The sequence below is a fragment of the Chinchilla lanigera genome, unplaced genomic scaffold (genome assembly GCF_000276665.1).
Source record: "Chinchilla lanigera isolate Chin_1 unplaced genomic scaffold, ChiLan1.0 scaffold00033, whole genome shotgun sequence".
In the NCBI taxonomy this organism is placed as follows: Eukaryota; Metazoa; Chordata; class Mammalia; order Rodentia; family Chinchillidae; genus Chinchilla; species Chinchilla lanigera.
The window spans coordinates 22657785-22678035 of record NW_004955434.1 but is presented as its reverse complement, the minus strand read 5'-3'; the positions used below and the strand labels follow the sequence as shown (position 1 = coordinate 22678035).

The 20251-nt window shown below is 36.0% G+C and overlaps 1 protein-coding gene across 1 annotated transcript in view; it reads left to right on the top strand.

The window, feature by feature from the left end:
* Nucleotides 1-20251, top strand: part of Mllt3 (myeloid/lymphoid or mixed-lineage leukemia; translocated to, 3) — a gene marked incomplete at its 5' end in the record, with an annotated part of 279146 nt that overhangs the window by 195791 nt on the left and 63104 nt on the right. Inside the window, 1 exon segment of the mRNA XM_005388737.2 lies at nucleotides 10848-11585. Within this exon segment, the coding sequence (XP_005388794.1) occupies nucleotides 10848-11585 (738 nt within the window).

Below are 20251 nucleotides of genomic sequence, written 5' to 3'. Positions count from 1 at the left end.
CAGATTCTGTTTATCTTGGAATATTCTTATGCATGAGCCTAGAGTATCAGTTTACTTAATGTTTCATGTATTTATTTCTTATTTTGTAAGGCTTTTTTGTTTTTGAGACAGGATCTTACTGTGCAGTTCAGGCTGGCTTTGAATTCAGTATGTAACTCAGGTTGGCCTTGAACTCTCGATGATCTCCTGCCTCAGCCTCCCAGTGCTGGGATTGCAAGGAGTGACCACCACCGTAGCTTTTTAATGTTTTTCAGTATTAAATTTTTGATAAACGTCTACTACCTATTTGTATGCATTTATTCTTAGGTATTTTTATATTTTTATTGGTACTATATATAGAATGTTAAATGTTTCCTGTGGTGATACATAAATATACGGTTTATCTTAGCATACTGTTATTACTTGTAGCCATTTTAAACTAATTAACCCTAGTAACTTTTCTGTATAGTCCTTTTGCACTTCTCTGGGGCTAACCATATCATATGGGAATGATGACATTTATCTTTCTGATCCTTTTTTTCCCTACTGCACTTTGTGGTCCTGTGTCAGCAGGAACCCCAGGAAACACATGATCTTCCTGATTATAAAGGAGCTGATTCTAATAATCATTTAAAATGCTAGCATGAGAGTTTGGTAGCTGCCCACTGTCGGGAAATTTTCCTGCACATCCTGTTGTATAAAGATTGTTTTCATTGTTTTAGAAACATCATAGATGGATTTTCATTTTTATCAGACAACTCTCACCGTCTTCTGAGATAAACAGATGATTTGGTTCTCCTTCAGTCTGTTAATGTAGTGCTTGACAAATATTTTTATCGTGCTCACCTACTCTGGAAATCTTGGATTAAACCCTTTCACGTTGCTGTATTAGGGCTTCCTCCCTGACAATTGGGTTGCTAATGTTTTACTCATAATTTTTGCATTGATACCAGAGTTACATCGGTTGGTGTGTTTCTTTCTCATCCTCTTTTTGGCAGTTATTTGTGCTTTGATACTATTAACCATATAAAACAAGGAGTATTTTCTATCCTTTTGAAGAGTTCTATAAGATTGAAATGATCTTTTCCTAGAACTTGCTTTAAAGAGCCCATGAGCCTACTGTTTTCTTTGTAGAAAGATTTTAAACTGCTAACATTGATGAAGTATTTTTATTGATTTTGAGTTTTGGGTGACAGGAGTATCATTTTGTAAGCGATATTTTCCTAAAAGTTTACTCTCAAATTTTGGGCATTAAATTGCTCATATGTCTGTCTTATCTGTGCTGTACTTGTAGGTGTATTTTTGTTTTTCTCTTCTTCCTGTTTGTGTGCACTTCCTCTCCTTTCTCAACCAGTCTTTCACAAGAGACCACAGTTTTGAATAGATTTTTTTCATTAGGCTCTGCTATGTATTTCATTAGAGCTTTGTAGTTTTCCTTTTCACTTGAGTTTATTATATCATTGTTTCTCCCTATTTCTCAGTCGTTTCTTACCAATTTTTTTCAAATAAAAGCCCTGAAGGTTAAGTTTTTTCCTTCAAGTGTTATTTTATCTACCTTTCAAATACATATTACTTATTATTCAGTAAGATGAAGTTTACCATTTTAATATCTTTTTAAATCTGTGAGCTGCTTATAAGTATGTCTTTATGGTTCGTAGAGTTTTCTTGTAAAATGTAAAAGCATTTTAAAATTGTAACTCAATTATATTGCCATAATTTCTTCTTGAAATCATTTTCCTTCTCCCTGAAATAAACCTTGTGAAAGTTCCTTTTAGTAAACTCTCTCAATTTTTGTTAATTTTAAAAATTCTGGTTCTTATCCTATTATGAAAAGTGGTTTTCTTACTTACGCAATTCTGAGTTATTGCCTATTTCCTTCAATGCTTTGGAAGTATTTTTCCATTGTGAATTCTTGTGTCAGTTTGATTCAGGGTTATGGCAGTAGATGATGAGCAACTGTTTCTCTGGGGGAAAAATTATGATTTTTAGCATTTGCTTATTTCCCTGGTATAAAAGCACTCTTGCCATTTAATGTCAGTTATTTCAGAGTTGGGCAGAGCATGTAATTATGAAGAAATACTACCTTTTGATACAATAGAGGTAAATACCTTAACAGCACTGATCATGATAAGTAGTAACACGACTAAAAAAGTAATGAGTGTCAGTGATCTATTACCTCTGCTTTTAGTGTTTCTATACTTGTAATTTTATATAAGTAGTAGTGGCCTTGTATAATTTTTACAGTGCATCTTTATATAATGCTTCTATTATTAAAACCTGGCTGACAGAACTACTGAAAATATACCACTTGGCACTGTAAGTCTCCGTTGGCTCATTCCAGCACAGCGTTAGTCATTCTTTTTAAATAGGTCATCCCTCTTTTCCCTGCTTTTGTAATAGTCTTCGTTTTTAGTATGATATAGCTAGGAGTACTACTTTTACTTTATGTGTATACCATTATATGTCACTTATATGTAATATACTGATTTTTTTCCTTTGTATTCACAAATTACCAGTTTTGAAAATTGTCAGCCACTATATCGCTTTTTTTTTATTCTTTCAGGTTTCTGATTAGATTATTTGTTGTGGTTTATTCTCTACCCTTCTTAATAGCTTTTGTAGCTTTCATTTTCTTGTATCTGTGCATTTTTTGGCAGTTTATTCGTATGTCTTTCATTTTATTGATTCTGTTGAGTTGTGTTCAGTTTGCTGTTTAATCTATTGAGATATTAATTCCAACAAAAGTTTTGATTTTTCCCTTTCTTAAAGTTTTTGTTTTTCTTTTCAGGTGCCTGATCATTCTTACTTATTTTTTATTGCTTGGTCACTTCCTTTTTATATTTTATATACAGACATTTTGTATAACGGATGAATTTACTTTTACTTCACATTGTGGTGGCTTCATTGTGTTCACAGTTACTTTTAAATTGTATGATCATATTTCACCTAGGTGAACTTTGGGAATCCTGAGGATTGAATTCAGAGTACTTTCTCTTAACATCAGATTTATAAAGACTTCTGGATTTCTGTGAGACTCACAGGTTTGGGTTGGTCTGCTGATACGCTGGAGGTCCCAGGTTTAGCCTTTGAATATCCAGAACACCTGTCACATTTTAAATCTTTTCTCTTTCATGAACTCTTGATTCTTGCATTCCCCTCTCCACTTTTAATAAGCTCAGCAGTGAAGAGAATTTTGTTATAATCATTCAAGATGTAGTTGTGTTACAGTAAAACATCCTGTTGAGTTCTTCATATTGTCCAAATTAGAAGCGCTGTTTTCCCGGAAGCCATAATATGTCTAATAGTTTCAGTATTGTCCTTCCCGTATGCTCAAGACTCAATAAACATGCATTAAATATATATTGACAGAAGGGAGCAAAATAGCATACTATGGTAACGTATTTCCCCGTGTTCATTTGTGGCTTTCTTTGGGCTTTTTTTTGTGTGCTGTGCATTGAATCCAAGGCATCCTGCATGTTAGGCAAGTGTTCTACCTCTGAGCCATCCCGGCCTCATTCTTTCACTTATTTAGCGACAGGGTCTCGCTTTGCAGTTCAGGCTGGCCTTGAGCTCACTTTGAGCCCAGGCTGGCCTCGAACTTGCAGTGATCTTCCCTACTCAGGCTCCCGAGTGTTGAGATTACAGGCATGCGCCACCACACCTGGTCAGGATTTTTATTTATACACTTATTAAATTTTCATGTATTCTTCATCTTCAGTTGCCAGCCACACCATAATGATTAGCAGCACGTACTGGAGACTGACTGTTGTCTGATGCAGTGATTTTATCAAGCCTGTTGTGAGAAGTGCAGCTGCTGCTAAAAGAGAAGGCCTGTAATGACCTGATCAGTATATTTTAAAGTCTGGACTGGAAAGCATTCTGTAAGCTGATCACTGCTGTGCTGCCAGCACCACCCAGCAGTGGGGTCATCCCTAAGTGGCTTTTCTTTCTTCATGCTTTACCCGCTCCACACTCTCTGTCTATTGCAATGTCACCAGTTGACCTTCCTAAAGTGAATAGTTCATATGGTTGGCTTTCATCTTCATAGTCTCCAAGTAGGTCTGCTTTGTTTCTCAGGAAAATAAAAGTACTTTCGTCGCTGTTGTTAAGGCTGTAGTCCGTCCTAGTGAAGGGCTGGCAAAGCTCAGAGTCAGTCATAGACAGGGGGGTCAATCTGTTCATGTCTAGTTTCTCTCCAAGAGTGCACAGCATCTTCTTCTGAACCTCTGTCAAGTTACGCGTTGGTCATGTTAAACTGGTAGGGTCATTGTGACATCTCTTGTCATTTGTGCAAAATCCTGACTTATGTCTATTTCTTTAGGTTGGTTATATTTGTACTGGTTGCTGATAATACAGATGCATGCAAATTGAGAAATTTAAGAATGTGATTCTTTGATCCTATAAAAGTACTGCTTTTCCCTGATTAAATTTCCCTGGTTAAATAAAGTGACTTTATTTTCCTGAGCTGTAGAAGTATACAATGTAGTTACCTCTATCTTTCTGGTTGAATGTTTCCTTAAAAAGTGGGGCAACATTATTAAAATGTCAGAACAAACAAAACTCCATAAAGCATTGTATTCTATAACAGTAGACCTTGTTTTTTCTTGTGTGTGTATGAATATTTCATATTCTCTTTGTGTACTGACCACTTAGATTGTTACTGAATGAAAGATTCTTGTTGCTACTCTCAAGTGCCATTTCTCTTCCAGGTGTGCTGTGTTCCTTTACTTCCCTTCCCACTGACTGATAAATTTAAATTTGGGGGGCCTGTTGGCTCTATGTTAGCCTTGGTGTTTAAATAAGCTTTCATTTTTCTATTTTCTTAATTGTTGAAATGCTTTTCCTTTGCAATTTTATTGTCTTATAACATTAATTTTTGATAAAATGTTAATAGATTAAAAATGAAGTGATAATAGAAAGCTTGTAAACATTATCAGTGGACCAGATATAGCTCAGCAGCACAGCACCTGCCTGGCGAACACAAGGTTCTGAGTTTGAGTCCAAGTTCCCAAACCAAAAAAACAGCAGCAGTCTGTTTGGCCCCACCTTTTACCCCGGTACTCTTTGTCTCTCCCAGTGTCTCCACAGTTCAGCACTCTTTGGCTGTTTCTTTTGGTATTTACCTATTTTGAACTATTTCAAATATTGCTATTTCCTCATTAATTTTATTCCTTTAATAGCAGATCATAATTAGAGATGTCACTTTATTTAATGGATATAGCTTGTCAGAATTAATTTGATAATCTTATCTTTAGTGCTGAATAATAGGTATGCAGTTATGCAATGAAGTCATCTGGTAAAAGCATTAGTGCTGTTAAATTTGTTTCTTTTACTTTCTTCATTATATTTGGTACCGTAATGTTTGAATACTTTGTGGACCTTTTCCCAGTTTCTCAAAGTGAGTACAAAGTCTCTCTTCATGCTTGAGTTTGTGCTCTACCTATGTCTCCTTTTTTCTATTAATGCAGTAGAGGCTATAAATTTTCCTTTGAGCACATATTTTCTGTGCCCTTAATTTTTAAAATGTATTTTTTTCACTTTATTAGGGTATGATCAACCAGTATAATCTATGCAAACATTTTCAAAGAGGTTTTAAAATTTATTTTATGATAGCTTATTACTGATTTTTATCAGTGGTCTCTGGATACATATAAAAATTATGTATTTTATTCTAGAGATTGAAAGTTACCTAAGTATAGGTAAGCCAGTTTAATTTTCTCATGTTGACACTAATTTTAGATTAGATCTGTCCATTTATGACAAAGATGTGTTGATTTCTTATTAAATGAGCTATTTAAAATTTCCTTAAATATTAAATACATTTTGCTTTGATATAACTTAGTTTTTTATGTTGTCTATGCTGTTCGGTGCATCTACCCTTGAATTTAACATTATCTGACAGTGTTTTCTTGGGGGAACGCTTTGCTGGTACCTTTTGACTCATCCCTTTCTGTTAAACTCATCTTCAGTCATTTGACTTTTGTGTTTCTTGCAAGCAGTCAGTACCTGATCTGTCTTTCTTGCTTAGTGTGACACTATCTTTCAGTGGAAAAATCTGGCTTTTTCATTTTTATTCTGAGTGATACTTCTTTTTGTTTCTTTTATCTTTTCATTGTCTATATTTGTCACTTCTTTCATTTTTCTTGGTTCTGCTTGTATTTTCAAATTGATTCCAGTTTCCCATTTCCCTTCATTGATGTGAGTTATTCTGTACTTTTCTATTTTGTTTCCTGCCTTTCCTTTAAATTGTTTGTAATTCAGTTCTTCTTCCATCTTAACATGAAAAGACACCAGAATTTTCACCTTGACATTCTTCTCTACCATTTCTAAATTTCTGTGAAGATTATTGAGTTTTGGAGGCCCAGATTTCTGTTAGACTTTCTTGTGTCAGGAGTGTATATTAAGCACTCATTATTTATTCATGTATTTATTGTCCATTTAGATTTCATTCTCTACAGAATGTAAGGTATATTGTAGTACTGTTTTTTTTCCTCTATCCGCTTGCACTAATGGACTCTTTTGCTGTGATTATTGTTTGGCTAGGATTCCTTTTTGAAGTCCTTTACTTAAGTGAGACAGCAGGCAATGTGCTTTCTCAATATGTAAATTTTCGTGAACACGTCTTTCTCACTAACCATGTGAAGGATGTTGGAGCTGTGCAGTAGTTAGTTCTCCCTTACCTATAGTATTGCTGTCTGTGGTTTCAGTTACCTATGACTGACAATGGCCAAAACATACCAAGTGGAAAATTCCAAAAATAAACAAATCATAATTTTTAATACTATGTATTATAATTCTATTTTATGGGATCCATTGGGATCATGGAATCTATCCTCTGTGAATAATGGGGGACTATTGTACTACTTTTTCTCCCAGCCATCTTTAGATACTGTTGTTCTTTGTTCTAGATTCCAGTGTTACAAACGAAAACACTAATGTTAATTTGATTCTTTTCATTTTTAAAGTAATTTTTTCTGTTAACTTGTCAGTTTTTCTTTTTATTCCTAAAGTTTAGCAAGTTTAATGCAGTGTTTGTTCAGTGTATCTTTTGTTGTTAGCCCCGCCTGGATCTTAGGTAATCCCTGGGAAATTGCGTTTTGGTCTTTGCTTTTGGCTCATGGAAATTTTCTTCTGTGTCACTATCTTGGTTGCCTCTTCTCTTTCTTCTGTTTTCTCCTTTGGTGAACTCTTCTGGAACACTTCCTGTGGCCTTTACTAAGTCACCCCTAAGTTCTTCAGCGCTCCTCTTTTCCCATTAGGAGTTTCATCTCATGTATTTTTTACTTTATCCTTTGAGCTTTCTTACAACTGGTCTTTCAAACTGCCAATTGTTCTCTATCCTTTCCTTTATCTAGCCAATTCTCAGCAAGAATTTTAACTTTTGAATTTTAACCTAATTAATATTTTTTCTATGTTCTAATTGATTCTCCTGAGGTATTCATACTGTTTTTGACCTCAAATTGTTTTCTGACTTCGTCAGAAGATCTGTTAGTTCTCTTCCTTCCTATTTCCTCCTTCCCTTAGGCATGTTGTTTGTATGTGCATTGTAGCTCAGCCTGCATGGTAGCAGCAGACATGTTGTCTATTTTTAGCCACCTACCTGGCATACTCTTTGCCTTCCGTCACTCGAGTCTTGCTTTCCCTAGCCCCAGAGAAGAGTGCAATCTCCCTTTTATTGAGTGCTGTTGAGGCCAGGGAGCCTGACACACCTGTGCAGCTATCTATAAGTTAAACTCCTTTGGGTCTAGCTTGAAGCTCTAGTGAACAAAATATGATTGATCTGAGAGAGAGGAAAGAAACAGCAGTTGAAAAATCAGCTTGGAGTTAGTGCAAGTAGACATGGAGATAACTTGGAAATTGGAAGCCACATATAATCAGAAAACTTTCTCTGGCTGGTAATTACAACTTCTCCTTTTCTTAAGCCATCTACCGGAGTTGCTGACAAGTAGTACTAGAAGAGATTATATATTAAAGAGACCCATTCTGTTCCAGAAAATTAAAACAAGGAAGTCTTCAGTACAATTGTGAATGGATGGAAAAAAAAATGCTGTACCTTGTATTCTCAGGTTGTAAAGTTAATGCAAATATATATATATATATATATTTATGTGTAAATAGCCATTTAAATATTTGAGAGTTGAATTATGCACACATGCTGCCTTTGGCTGGATTACGTGATGTTCAGTTTGTCCCAGTAAGCCTCAGGCAAAGAGAATTTGAATTACACAGTGTGTGTAAAGTAAACTTCATGTTGGATGGTAATTAGTGTGTGCTACCTAGTGACACTTAATGTTGAGGTTAATGGTTCCGTAGGAAGTTTGAAAAGCCACTGACTGAACCCTGTGTATGTATGCGCATGATAGATAAGCTGTGAATCAGTGAAAGCTTTTATTCTATGTTAGAGTAGCAACTTAATGCTTGATTGTGTATCTGAGCCACTGTTTTACATTTATTACATGTATGAATATAGTTCCTGATGCCTTGTATTTAAACTTTGTCATTTATCACAGACCCAGCAAAGAAACTGCTCCCCTACATAATAGGAACCATTCTCTACTTTTTTCCTACATTTCTCAGTTTTAGTTGGCTACAACATTTGTTATGGAATGTGTTTGTCCTCTTAGCTTATTAAGAGCTGTTGAGTTCTCTTAGCTTAAAGAAAGCTTATAAGAGGAGAAGAAACAAAAATGATCGGGCCACTTCCTCGAAGCAAGATTTGTTAAGTAGTGAAAAGGTAATACTAAGTGCTTACATGTAAGAGCTAAAAAATTATGAAAACTTACATTTCTACAACTTTATACCCAGATTATTTTATATATATAATTAAGACAAGAATTTAGACTTCTGACAAGATTATGAGATAAGATTCAGATGCCCCTGTGTCTCTTATATTAAGAATTCCAGTTTGTTCTACAGAAGGATGTTGAAAAGAAGTCATGGAAAGTCCTCTGTTGTGCTCCCTCCACCCTGCTGCTGAAATGTTAGTGTTTTTCATTCTTAACATTAGAAATATGTTGGCAATTTTATAATTGTATGTTTTTTAACCTTCCTTTATAAAAAATATTTGCAATACTTCATGTAGGTTGAACGTTAAACAGCAATACTTGGATGTTCTGAAGCCATTATTAGAATACTGATTGCAAATGGCCAAAATTCAGTGAGTCAACAAACCAATTTAAAAAATACTCAAGGATATTAGATTTCAAAACGTTCTTTCCTAATTTAGTTTGTCCATTATACTGTATTTTAATTATTCATAGAAATAGCATAACATTCCAGGAAATGTCTTAAATAGAATTTATAAAATAATGACATTTCAGTAATATGAATTCTATTTTTAAAGCATTCTGTTTTTAAATCTCAGCTTCACATATTATGTAAGGAATCATTTAGTGCATAAAAGCAAATCTTTGCTTAGTAACTTTATTCATTTTAGAAGTTCGAAACCATGTACTCCCATGAGAAAAATAAATGTTGCATATAGGATTGGTTTGTATTTTCTTGGGCTTAAGTGGGTGAGTTAGATGTGAAAAATAAGCTATACATGGTGGCACATTCCTGCAGCTCAGCATCTGGGAGGCTGAGGCAGGACAACTGCTGTGAGTTCAGGGCCAATTTCATTGCATAGTGAATTTAAGGCCTGCCTGAACTACATAGCAAGACCCTGACTGAAAAAAAAAAGGCAAGCCTAGTGATGTAAATTCTAGTTGAAATTTAGGACATTTATTTGTCTTTGGTTTATTAGAAGATGGAAATCAGTAAAAAAAAAAAAAAAAAAAAGCCTTTCTTTTAGTATTAGCTTGAAGCTTTTACATGTCTGGGATTTACTTCTTTTTCTTATTCTTACTGTTAATGGCAGAGGTTCACAAATATGGTAAGTGTGGACTTAGATTTTATTCCTAAACAGAAACGTATGTAGAGGTTATATATTCTGAGTGAAAAAATTGATAATAAAATGAAATAGCAATTACCTCTTTTTTTATGAATACACACAGTAATTGTTAATGGCTTCAGCCTGTTTGATGTTTAGGTGAAATTTTGTTATGTTATAGTCCTTTTCTTTGCCCCTATTAGAGACATATTCCTTAGCTGATGAAATTTTAAGCAGAATAAAAATTGTTTTTTAAAATCCCAAAATGGAAATTATTTCTTTTAAGGTTCTGTGGAGTTTTAATATTGCAAATTCATTTTAAATTTAATGTAACCTGACTTTACTAGGTGATCCCTGAGACATTTTCCCACCTTCTTCTCAGTCTTGTGCTGCTCCTCAAACACACTCCGTGATTTGCTCCCTTAGTTTAGTTTAGTCTGGTCTCTGGTCTCTATCATTTTGTTCTTCTTCTAGTAATTATCTGCTTGTCCTCTGGGACCAAACTGACCTGTTAGCTCTTTATTAAATAAATTTCTGAATTATCCTTTCCTCTTAACAGAACTGCACAGTCCCCTTTCTTTTATTGTCATAGCACTTTATAGGTGCCTCGTTCAACAACCATCAGTCATTGATAGGTTATAATTATTAAGAGTGGGACCGTATATTATCCATCTTTGTATCTTCCAGGACAAGGTTACAGTTAACATTTATTGCTTTGAAATGTTTTAGAAGTCCTTGCTTCCAGTGATGAAGAATATAGCTTGCCTCATTAAATTCTTTGATCATAGTTACCTTCTCTCCCTATTTTTCACATGGATTTTTCCAATCTTTTATTCTCTGATGGTTGATTTGCATTAAAATTTTTTTGGTATTTAGAGCTAACTTGAGAGCAGTCAAAGGAGGATCATTTTATGTATATCAAACTCAAGAAAATTGCTTTTTGAGTCTTTGTTCCTATTTAGTTTTGAGAGTTTATTTTCTTCTCCCCTTTCTGCAGGACCCTAATAGGAGTATTCATACCAGCAGCAGCAGCAGTAGCAGCAGCAGCAGCAGCAGCAGCAGTAGCAGCAGCAGCAGCAGCAGCAGTAGCAGCAGCAGCAGCAGCAGCAGCAGCAGCAGTAGCAGCAGCAGCAGTAGCAGCAGCAGCAGCAGCAGCAGCAGTAGCAGCAGCAGCAGTACCAGTTTTTCAAAGCCTCACAAATTAATGAAGGAGCACAAGGAAAAACCTTCTAAAGACTCCAGAGAACATAAAAGTGCCTTCAAAGAACCTTCCAGGGATCACAACAAATCTTCCAAAGAATCCTCTAAGAAACCCAAAGAAAATAAACCACTGAAAGAAGAGAAAATAGTTCCTAAAATGGCCTTCAAGGAACCTAAACCCATGTCAAAAGAGCCAAAACCAGACAGTAACTTACTCACCATCACCAGTGGACAGCAAGATAAGAAGGCTCCTAGTAAGAGGCCCCCTATTTCAGATTCTGAAGAACTCTCGGCCAAAAAAAGGAAAAAGAGTAGCTCAGAGGCTTTATTTAAAAGTTTTTCTAGCGCACCACCACTGATACTCACTTGTTCTGCTGATAAAAAACAGATAAAAGATAAATCTCATGTCAAGATGGGAAAGGTCAAAGTTGAAAGTGAGATATCAGAGAAGAAAAAATCAACTTTACCACCATTTGATGATATTGTGGATCCCAATGATTCAGACGTGGAGGAGAATATGTCCTCTAAATCTGATGTGAGTAGTTAGTCTTAATGGGGTTTTTTTTTGTTCTTTCCCATAGCCTTATGATAAGGAATAAAGGAAGAAAACTAACCCTGAATTCTGAAAAGGTAGCATGGAGATAGGTGTGGCTTGGAAATGAATTTCTGTAACTGGGGAAAAGGAAATGAGATCATTAAGGAATGTTTTTAGTTTATGATTTAAATCATTAAAAGGTGTATTCCAGAGTGTAATGATTGGTCATTTGAATAGCTGCAGAAAATTTCACTGCTCATTAAAACTTGTTTAGAATGTTTTTCAGTGCTGGGTAATTTAGGATAATGAGCAAAATACAATAAAATGTCTACAAGGGAAAAGTAAGTTTAATAGAAAATATAGAAAATGTTGGAAGAAATTATTATACTGATCTTTTTGATCATTGTAGTGATGTAATTTGTTTATATTGATGAGATATTAGTTTCTTTTAGCAGTTTCATTGAGGCAAAATTAATATGCAAACATACTATACATATTCAGTATGTATAATTTGAAAAATTTTGACATTTTACCTGCCTGTGAAACCATTTGCATTTTGAAGACATTTAATTTTTTTGTTATTGATTTAGAAAGGGTAGTGTATTATCTTTGCTGTGTTTTTTGATATCAGGATTGCGTATGTGGTTGCACAAAGGAATGTCTAGCTATTTAAATGTATTTTCAGTGTTGGAAAGGATTTTTAGTTTTATCAGTATAGTAAATCTTACACTTCTAGTGACAGTGCTGCTAGTCAGAATGTTGGTCTGTCTCTTCTTTCTCTCTTCCTCTTTCTCTTTCTCTTTCTCTTTCTCTTTCTCTTTCTCTTTCTCTTTCTCTTTCTCTTTCTCTTTCTCTTTCTCTTTCTCTTCTTTTCTCTCTCTCTTTCTTTCTTTCTTTTTCTCAAGATAGGGTCTCACTATGTGATTCAGATTGGCCTTGGAATGATTCTGTAGCCCTGACTGGCCCCAAACTGGCAGTAGGTCTCCTTCCTCAGCCTCCTGAGTGTTGGGACTATACTGTAGCTGTGCACCACTACACCCAACTTGACTCTTTCTAAAAAATAAACACCACCTGCTGTGAAGTTATCTCATCCTTATTTTTTTTTTTCTCTGATTTTGGTCATCTTCAATTATCAATAATCAATATTCTAACTTTGGTGTGTCAGTATTTTTAGACAATGATAAAAAAAAATTGTCTGCCTAAAATATGCTGAAAGCTTTTAGAATGTTCTTCTTTTTGTGTCGTGAGGTTGCCTACAGATATCCTTCATTTAAATTCTGGCAAAGAATGAGAGAGGCTTTTTCCTGGCCTGGGTGTAGATTGTTCCAGGTAGAAAGCCTGCCCGAGCCAGGCACTAACAGCACTAATGCCAATCCCCAGTGGTCCAGAGACCATCTCTTTACCACCTACTCACTATAGCTGATCTCTAACTTCTGATAGAAGTCAGGTTTTAAGAGAAGAGTGGGACAAAAAACACTGGGGTTTGGGTCATTTGTTTCAGTTTTCAGTAAAGGGTCTGTAGTCATAGTTTGTGAAAGGGAGATGACAGCTGAATGGGTTTGTTGCAGTATCTCAACTATTAATTTTCCTTGTTGCTCCCTTCCTCTCCTTTTAATTTGAAATTTATTCTTATGGCAGATATTACTTGGAACTTTCTGTGTGTTTGACTTTTGTTTTGGATCACCCTGAAATGTGCTGGAGTGTGACTAATCTATCAAAATTGTCAAGTTTAGCAACTTGGTCTTTCTGTAGTCTGACATGTTGTGATTCTCTTAGAACAAAGGTTTTCAAATGCTGAGTGTGAGTCACTGGTGAGGCACAAAATAAATTTAACATGTCATCACCACCATTTATAAACCAGAATACATTGTAATTAGTATAAGTAGTAGTTTTTGAAATTTTCCTTTCAGTGTGTGTGCATGTTTCTTACAGTGGTCAGAACGCTGAAAAGTACCTTTTTGTAATGTTTGCTCATTTGTAGGAAGACCAAATGACACTCATACAGCAAATGCACTTTCCATGTGGATATATCCCAGATGGTCTTCTTCCTTGGCTAATTCTGTTTATTCTCCTTACGTTTGTCGCTCGCTCCTTCTCTTTTTTTCTTTTTTTTTTTTTTTCTGTCTTTTTGAGACAGGGTCTCACTGTGCAGTTGGCCTTATGCTCACTTTGTAGCCCAGGCTGGTCTCGAACTTGCAATGATCCTCCTCCGTCAGCCTCCTGAGTGCTGGGATTACAGGGGTGCGACACCACGCCTGGCTTTCCTTCTCTGTTGTATATGATTTATAAAGTATGGATTTGTTTTAATAAAATTATTTCACTTAGTATGTTTACCCAAACAGTACCTTAAAAACTCTTCTAGAACAAAGAGTTATAATGGTATGTGATTCCATACAACAGGCAGTAAATTTTCAAGATATGACATATTAGAGTCACAGATACAGTGATTATAACAGGAATATTTATGATGTGCTTTGCATAGTTTGACATAGAAAGTATCTAAAGACTTTGGGGTATGGTTTGGGTATAAAACCCAAGTATTATATTTTTCTTATGTCTTCTAGTAATAAATGCTTTTATTGTTTTTCCTTTTAGTTTAATTATTTAAATGTAAGTTGGAAAAAGTGGCACTATATGAACCATGTGTCTAAGAGGCCTTGCTGTGAACAAAAGAGGGTAAGAGAGGGCTAACATTTCCATTATCCAGAAAAATAGCCTTCGTGTAGCCTGTCTACTACCTACTACCTAGCATCCCATCTGTGGAGAAGGCAAAGAACAGGAAGCAACTGTAATGGACAGTGCTAAACAGCCCAGACCCTGTCTTGGCCAGCAACTGAGTTGGTAGCATAAGGCAGCCCACCTTCACCGTTCTGGGTGTGAGCACACTAGCCTTTCCATGGGCGTGATTAGAAGAACAAATTTCTCTAAAGTCCTTAACAGCCCCATTGTTTGAATATGAGCCAGATTGTGTTCATTTGTAGGGGATAGGGTGGTAGATAATTTGAGTCACAAAGGGCGGATCACGGTCTCTGGAAATGGAACAACAACAAGGTACAAAAAAGAAGTCAGAAGACCCTACGAATTAGAAAGGCTAGGGAAACTGATCATTCCCTTGGTATGCTTATAAAGAAAACATGTTGTCTCAGTACAGGTTGATTAAAATTAAAAGGAAGAATATTTTTTATTTTTAAAAGAACATTGTAAAGAATCTTTTCCGAAATCAAGTTAGGTTCAGATTTTTTATAAAAATTAGCACTATTAAGATGGATTAGGGCGCTTAGCTTTTTTTATTCATACGATTCTTTTTCAGTTCAGGTTTTTATTTGTGCAAGAGAAAGAAGTAAAGATGAAAATCCGTAGCTTATATTATGCATGTGTTTCACGGCTCACTTACTCCCTAATAAGTAGTACATACATAATGAGTCTGCAAGCTTGTGTCAGCCCCTAGTGTCCCAGTGTTACCAGTGGTCTTGGGCAAACTGTTTAACCTTCTCTGTTTCATAGTTTCATCTTTTGTAAAGTGGACATCACAACAGGACCTACTCTGTAGATTTGTGGTGAAAATTAGTAAGTCAGTCTCAGTAATACAGTTAACACACTAAACATACACTGATCAAAAAAAGTGTTAGTGCTGTTATGTCTGCCTTAGCTTCTGGGAAGCTTTATAGCCTGTAGTTACAAAAGAGATTTTATGCAGTCAAAAACATTGTAGAACTTTAGTTGTCTTTTCTCAGATGTGAAAGTTTATATGCTTAAAGTGGAGGAAAAGTGTTTGAAATATGTCATTTTGCCCTGAATTTTTCCTAAGGAAGTATATAGCCTTGGTAAGTACTATGCACTTGTGAAATGGTCACAGGGAAAATATAGGGCAAGTCTTAGTTTTAAACCCAAGGTAAGCCGAATTTCCCTCAAGATCTTTTAGTTCTTTAATTAAATGAGATGGAGAAAAACACTGCTTTGGAACAGGCATTTGGTAGTATTCCTTTTTTAAAATTAGTGTTATTGTGAAGTAATCATGTTTATCAGTGAAAATGTTCAAAGTTTTAAGTATCTTTTCTTGTAAATGAGTAGGTTAAGTGTGGTCAAAATGCTAGCTACTTCAACCTGCAGTATGAGAAATGGCATTTCACTATGTCTTTTGATGATTTTGGCTTAGCAGAGTGTTTTCTTGGATAAGAATTTTCTTGAGGAAGAGGAAAAAAGAAAACCAAACTCTCATCATATAGTAGCATTTTACTCAGGGGTGGATGGTGGTTCAGACATGGAGTAATACTTCAAACCACCTTAGCAGAGGTTTCGTTTGAAAAGAGAAAAGAAAAAGAAAAGAAGCTACCCCTCCTTTGCTCGCCTCATTTCCTCGTGCCCCACCCTCTTCATTGCCCTGCTAAACTGTCTGGAGCTGGCAGTAAATGTCCTGCTGGAAGCACTGGCCTTAGGTTTTTATGTGATGGAGGGTTGTTGCAGTCAGAGAAGAAGGTCTTTATTGTGTTTTCAAAGTGGCTTTTTGATGATTTGTAATTCCAGCACATGCAAGAGCTGTAAAGTCTGTGAGGAGGGTGAGCCAGCAGCTGAAGAGGCCATTCATTAAAGGGCTGCCTGCTCTCCAGGGAGGGCTCTCATTCAAGGCTCCTGTTTTCTGTGTTTTATTAATGGAAGTAAAAATACCTGAAGGGGTTGCGATTCTTCCTCTGGTAGATTGGGCTCAATGTGGATCATTAATTAAAACAATGGGAAGAAAGTCAACTCTGTGTCATTGTGGAGAGGCTACCTGTCCCTGCTGTGGTGCTATTTTGGTTTTTGTTTGGATATGATCAGACTGAAGAGGATGCCTCTAGCCAGCCAGCCGTTCATTGGTTCATCCACATTCTTGATTTATTCCAGAAAAGGATTAGAAGCACTTAAAAGGAAGATTATTTTTACATAACAGGAGCCTCTTTTCTTTGTTTTGGTACATCTAAGCCCAGTGTGATATCTTAGTTTTTAAATTAAATAACCCCTCAGAAACCCCTGAAAACAGGGTTGCGAAAAAATGAGAGGTCTCTGTCATTGCAGAGTTGGTTGTCATGAACAGTTGCCCAAACTCAGCATCTTCACTCGTGTGTATTGAGGATGTATGTTTTCTTTTTTTTTAAATTTTTATTTTAAAGAAAATACTACAAAAAAAAAGAACAATAGCAAAATACAAACAAAGCAAGGACATTAAAAATGATACAGGCTTTCAAACCAAATGATAGGGATTAACAGTGGTCATTATATGACATATTGTTATCTTCGACAAACTTGCTCAGATTACCAGATGTAAGACTACAAGATTGATCAAATCATTAAAGGGAATAAGAAAATAATGATTTAAAAGAACATTAGTGTGTACGTTTTCTAATAAATTCTGGCGCCGCCTTCAAGAGTGTTGAATTGCCCATTCAAAGCACTGTTGAGTGTGTATTGCTTTTGTAATTTTCCCATTGGTCATCTTTAGTCACAAGTCCAAAAAAATGTATCAACATATCTTTGCAAGACGAATTTTCTTGTGTCACAGGGATACCTTATAGCTGTAGGTAAACTTTACTTGAGTGCTATGTGCCAAGCACCTGACATGTTCATTTAACCCTCAAAGCAATTCTGTGAAACAGATACTATCACTCTTTAATAGATGAGAAAACCAGAGGTCAAAGGTTAAGAAATTTAGTAAAGGTTGCCATGTTTAGAAATGGTGGAGCTAGAATTTCAATCCACTTGGTGGGGAATATCTTTAAGAGGGATTGAGGGGAAGGGAATCTTATTTTTCCATGGATTCATACTAAAATTGCAGTAGTATGCTTCATGAAGTTGATATTGATAGCATTGCTATGAAAACCTTGAATGTTCTTGTCCCACATGTGAATCTCTTCATTGATGCATTGGTTTGAGATTTACCAATAATCTTGGGGAGGTGACAGTCTTATAGATGGATTATGAAATATCCAGGAACCTTTACCTCTTCAGATATGTGTTCACTTAAAACAGATTTTCACGGTTCTCAACTGTATACTATTGTCAAGAGTATTTCCTTGCTCTCAGAATTTTCCCCACTTGATTTTGCATTGGAATTTATGTTTAACAGAGCTGAGCTGCAATGTCAAGCTTTTCCAGAAGGTGCCACCAAATAACAAAGTGTCTTCTAGTTTGGAGGCTCCTTCTTGTTGCTATCTTCTGGTTGTCTTTTGTAAATTTATTTTATAATCTAAATTATTCAAAATGTAGACTTTGCTTTCTTTGAATTAGGAGTCAAGGTAATGGAGTGGTGTAGGTAGAGGGTACTTTTCTTTTGGTATCTATGCAATTATTTAACCAAGTTTGAGAAATTATTCCGGGTGGATGACAATCTATTATTGTAAAATTTTTAGGCAGTATAAAGGTCCACAAAGTAAAATTACCCTGAAGGGCCTTCCCTTAAGGGAAGGTCACTGTAGGTCACTGTAAGTGACTGTACAGTGAGATGTTTCCAGATAAAGGCAAAGATCCTTCTGTCAGAAGAAAATAAGAAAACATTTACTAAAGTGTTCAGAGGTAAAATTTGCCTTTGTTTTTTTTTTTTTTTTGGTTTTTCTTTGGTACCAGGAACCGAACTCACGACCTTGCGCTTGCCAGGCAGGCGCTTTGCCTCTGAGCTAAATCCCCAGCCCCTAAAATTTGCCTTTGAATTCTGTGTTCAGAATCTGTAACACAGAAAAGGAAATTCCTTCTTTGTTGGTTATGTGAAGAAAATATAGGCATTAGGTGCTCAGATATTACTTGACTAACTGGCTGACTAAGATGCAGACCCTGATTTGAAACCTCAGTGCTGTGTGTTTTAGAAATTAAATTGCAGACATTTACCTTGTTATGTGATTCTTCTGTTTTTTTTCAGTATGATAATCCATCCTGTCCCTTTGAGTTACAAAAACCATTTTTCTCTAAACATCTTTCATTACTTTAATGATATTCAGTAACAGTTAAAAATATGATTGTGATAGGTACTTCTGTCTGCAAGCCCCATACAGATTCGGTGTTGCGTACAAAATAAGTGAACAAATAGAATATGATACAGCTGCAGCACATGAACACTTGGCTGTGAAAAAATGTATGCAAGGAGACTCAAGTATGAATTTTTAAGATGCAGAGTAGGTCTTGTTTCGTGTATCTCAGTATCATTTTCTGAGAAGCTCAATTGCAGAACTGAAAAGCTGTGGTACCTGAGACTGTCCGAGGGAGTGTGCACACTGTTGCACTGTCTTACTAGGTTCTTTCATGTACCTGCCATGCCTGTGAGGGCTTCCGGCAGTTGGGTTGTATTCTCTGAAGGTTGTGCTCATAAAGGATCTGAAGAAGGTGGGACATCCTTGTCCTGAAATGTAGCCATGTCTGGCTAGTAAGTGAGCTTTGTGGATTTAGGAGGAGTGGTCCAGGAAGTATGGGCCAAGGAATATACTCATAGTCAAAAGATTACACTGGTTTAGCTAATTAGTGGTAAACGATAGAATGTGGATTTTAGTGGTAATACCTGCCTTATGATACGATAGCTTATACGTGTTATCTGTTACCCAGGTGTTAGATCAAGCAAAAATACTGATTATGGGATGGGCAAAAACCATTTAGTGGGATAACTTTATGGGTGTATATTATGAAGCTCTGGCATTGGTAGTATTCTTGTAAAGACAAGAGAGAAAGCCACACTGTAGGCAATTACTGACTTTGTAATCAACAGTTACAAACATATATTACAAAATTCCTGCACATATTTCTAAAACGTCACTTCCCATTTGACCTAACCCTAGATTTTTTTGGGTCTGAAAGCAGACTACTTCAGAAAGCACACTCTAGTTTAAAATGTTTAGAATCTGACCAGCTCCACTCAGGGTGATCTGAGGAATTTCGGTCAGTATAAGACACTCACTGCGTTTTCTAGTTTCCTCCTCTTCCCCTTGAGTTTCAAACATTGTTTTAATTCAGTGTGACTCTCAAAGCTGTTGCTAATCTTGTGATGGCTCATTTTAAAGTGCTAGATTATCTGATAATCTTAGATTGGAATCAAGCAGGGACAGTTTACCAGGCCTTTCTTCCCAGGAGCAGCTCTCAACAAGAGTCGCCACCCCCCCCCCCCCCCCCCACCTGCGCTTGCTTACTTTAAAGGTAAGTCATGCGTAGTTCTTTGTTTTATGTAATGAAATCAAGGAGTCTGAGAGTTTGCTCCACAATACAGAGGTTTGGAGGGGACGTGATCATGTGCTGCCTTCTGTGGCCTCTTCAGGCCTGGGTCCTTCCTTAGAGGCTTCACCATCTCTTTTCTACCTTTAGAAACTCTTCTTCAAAGTAAGGCCACAGGTAGAAACCATATACAGTGTTTTTATACAGCATTTACTTCGTGTGTTAGAATCACAAAGTTTTCAAGCAGGAAGATATTTCAGCAATCATTTTTGGTTAAGAGTTGGGTTTAATTTAAAGATACGAATATGTAACGTATTAACCATTGTTACCCTCCTATTATCTTGTTTTGAAATCTTGTTTTATTTTTTTTCTCCTTAAAATAAAAAAAATTTAAAAAGCAAAGTTTTACAGAGGAGAACTTGAGGCCAAGTTTCAGAATTTCCCAAGATAGCAGAACCTGAGCTGGGCACGTGGCCCTTAATCGGCACAGCACGCCTGACTTC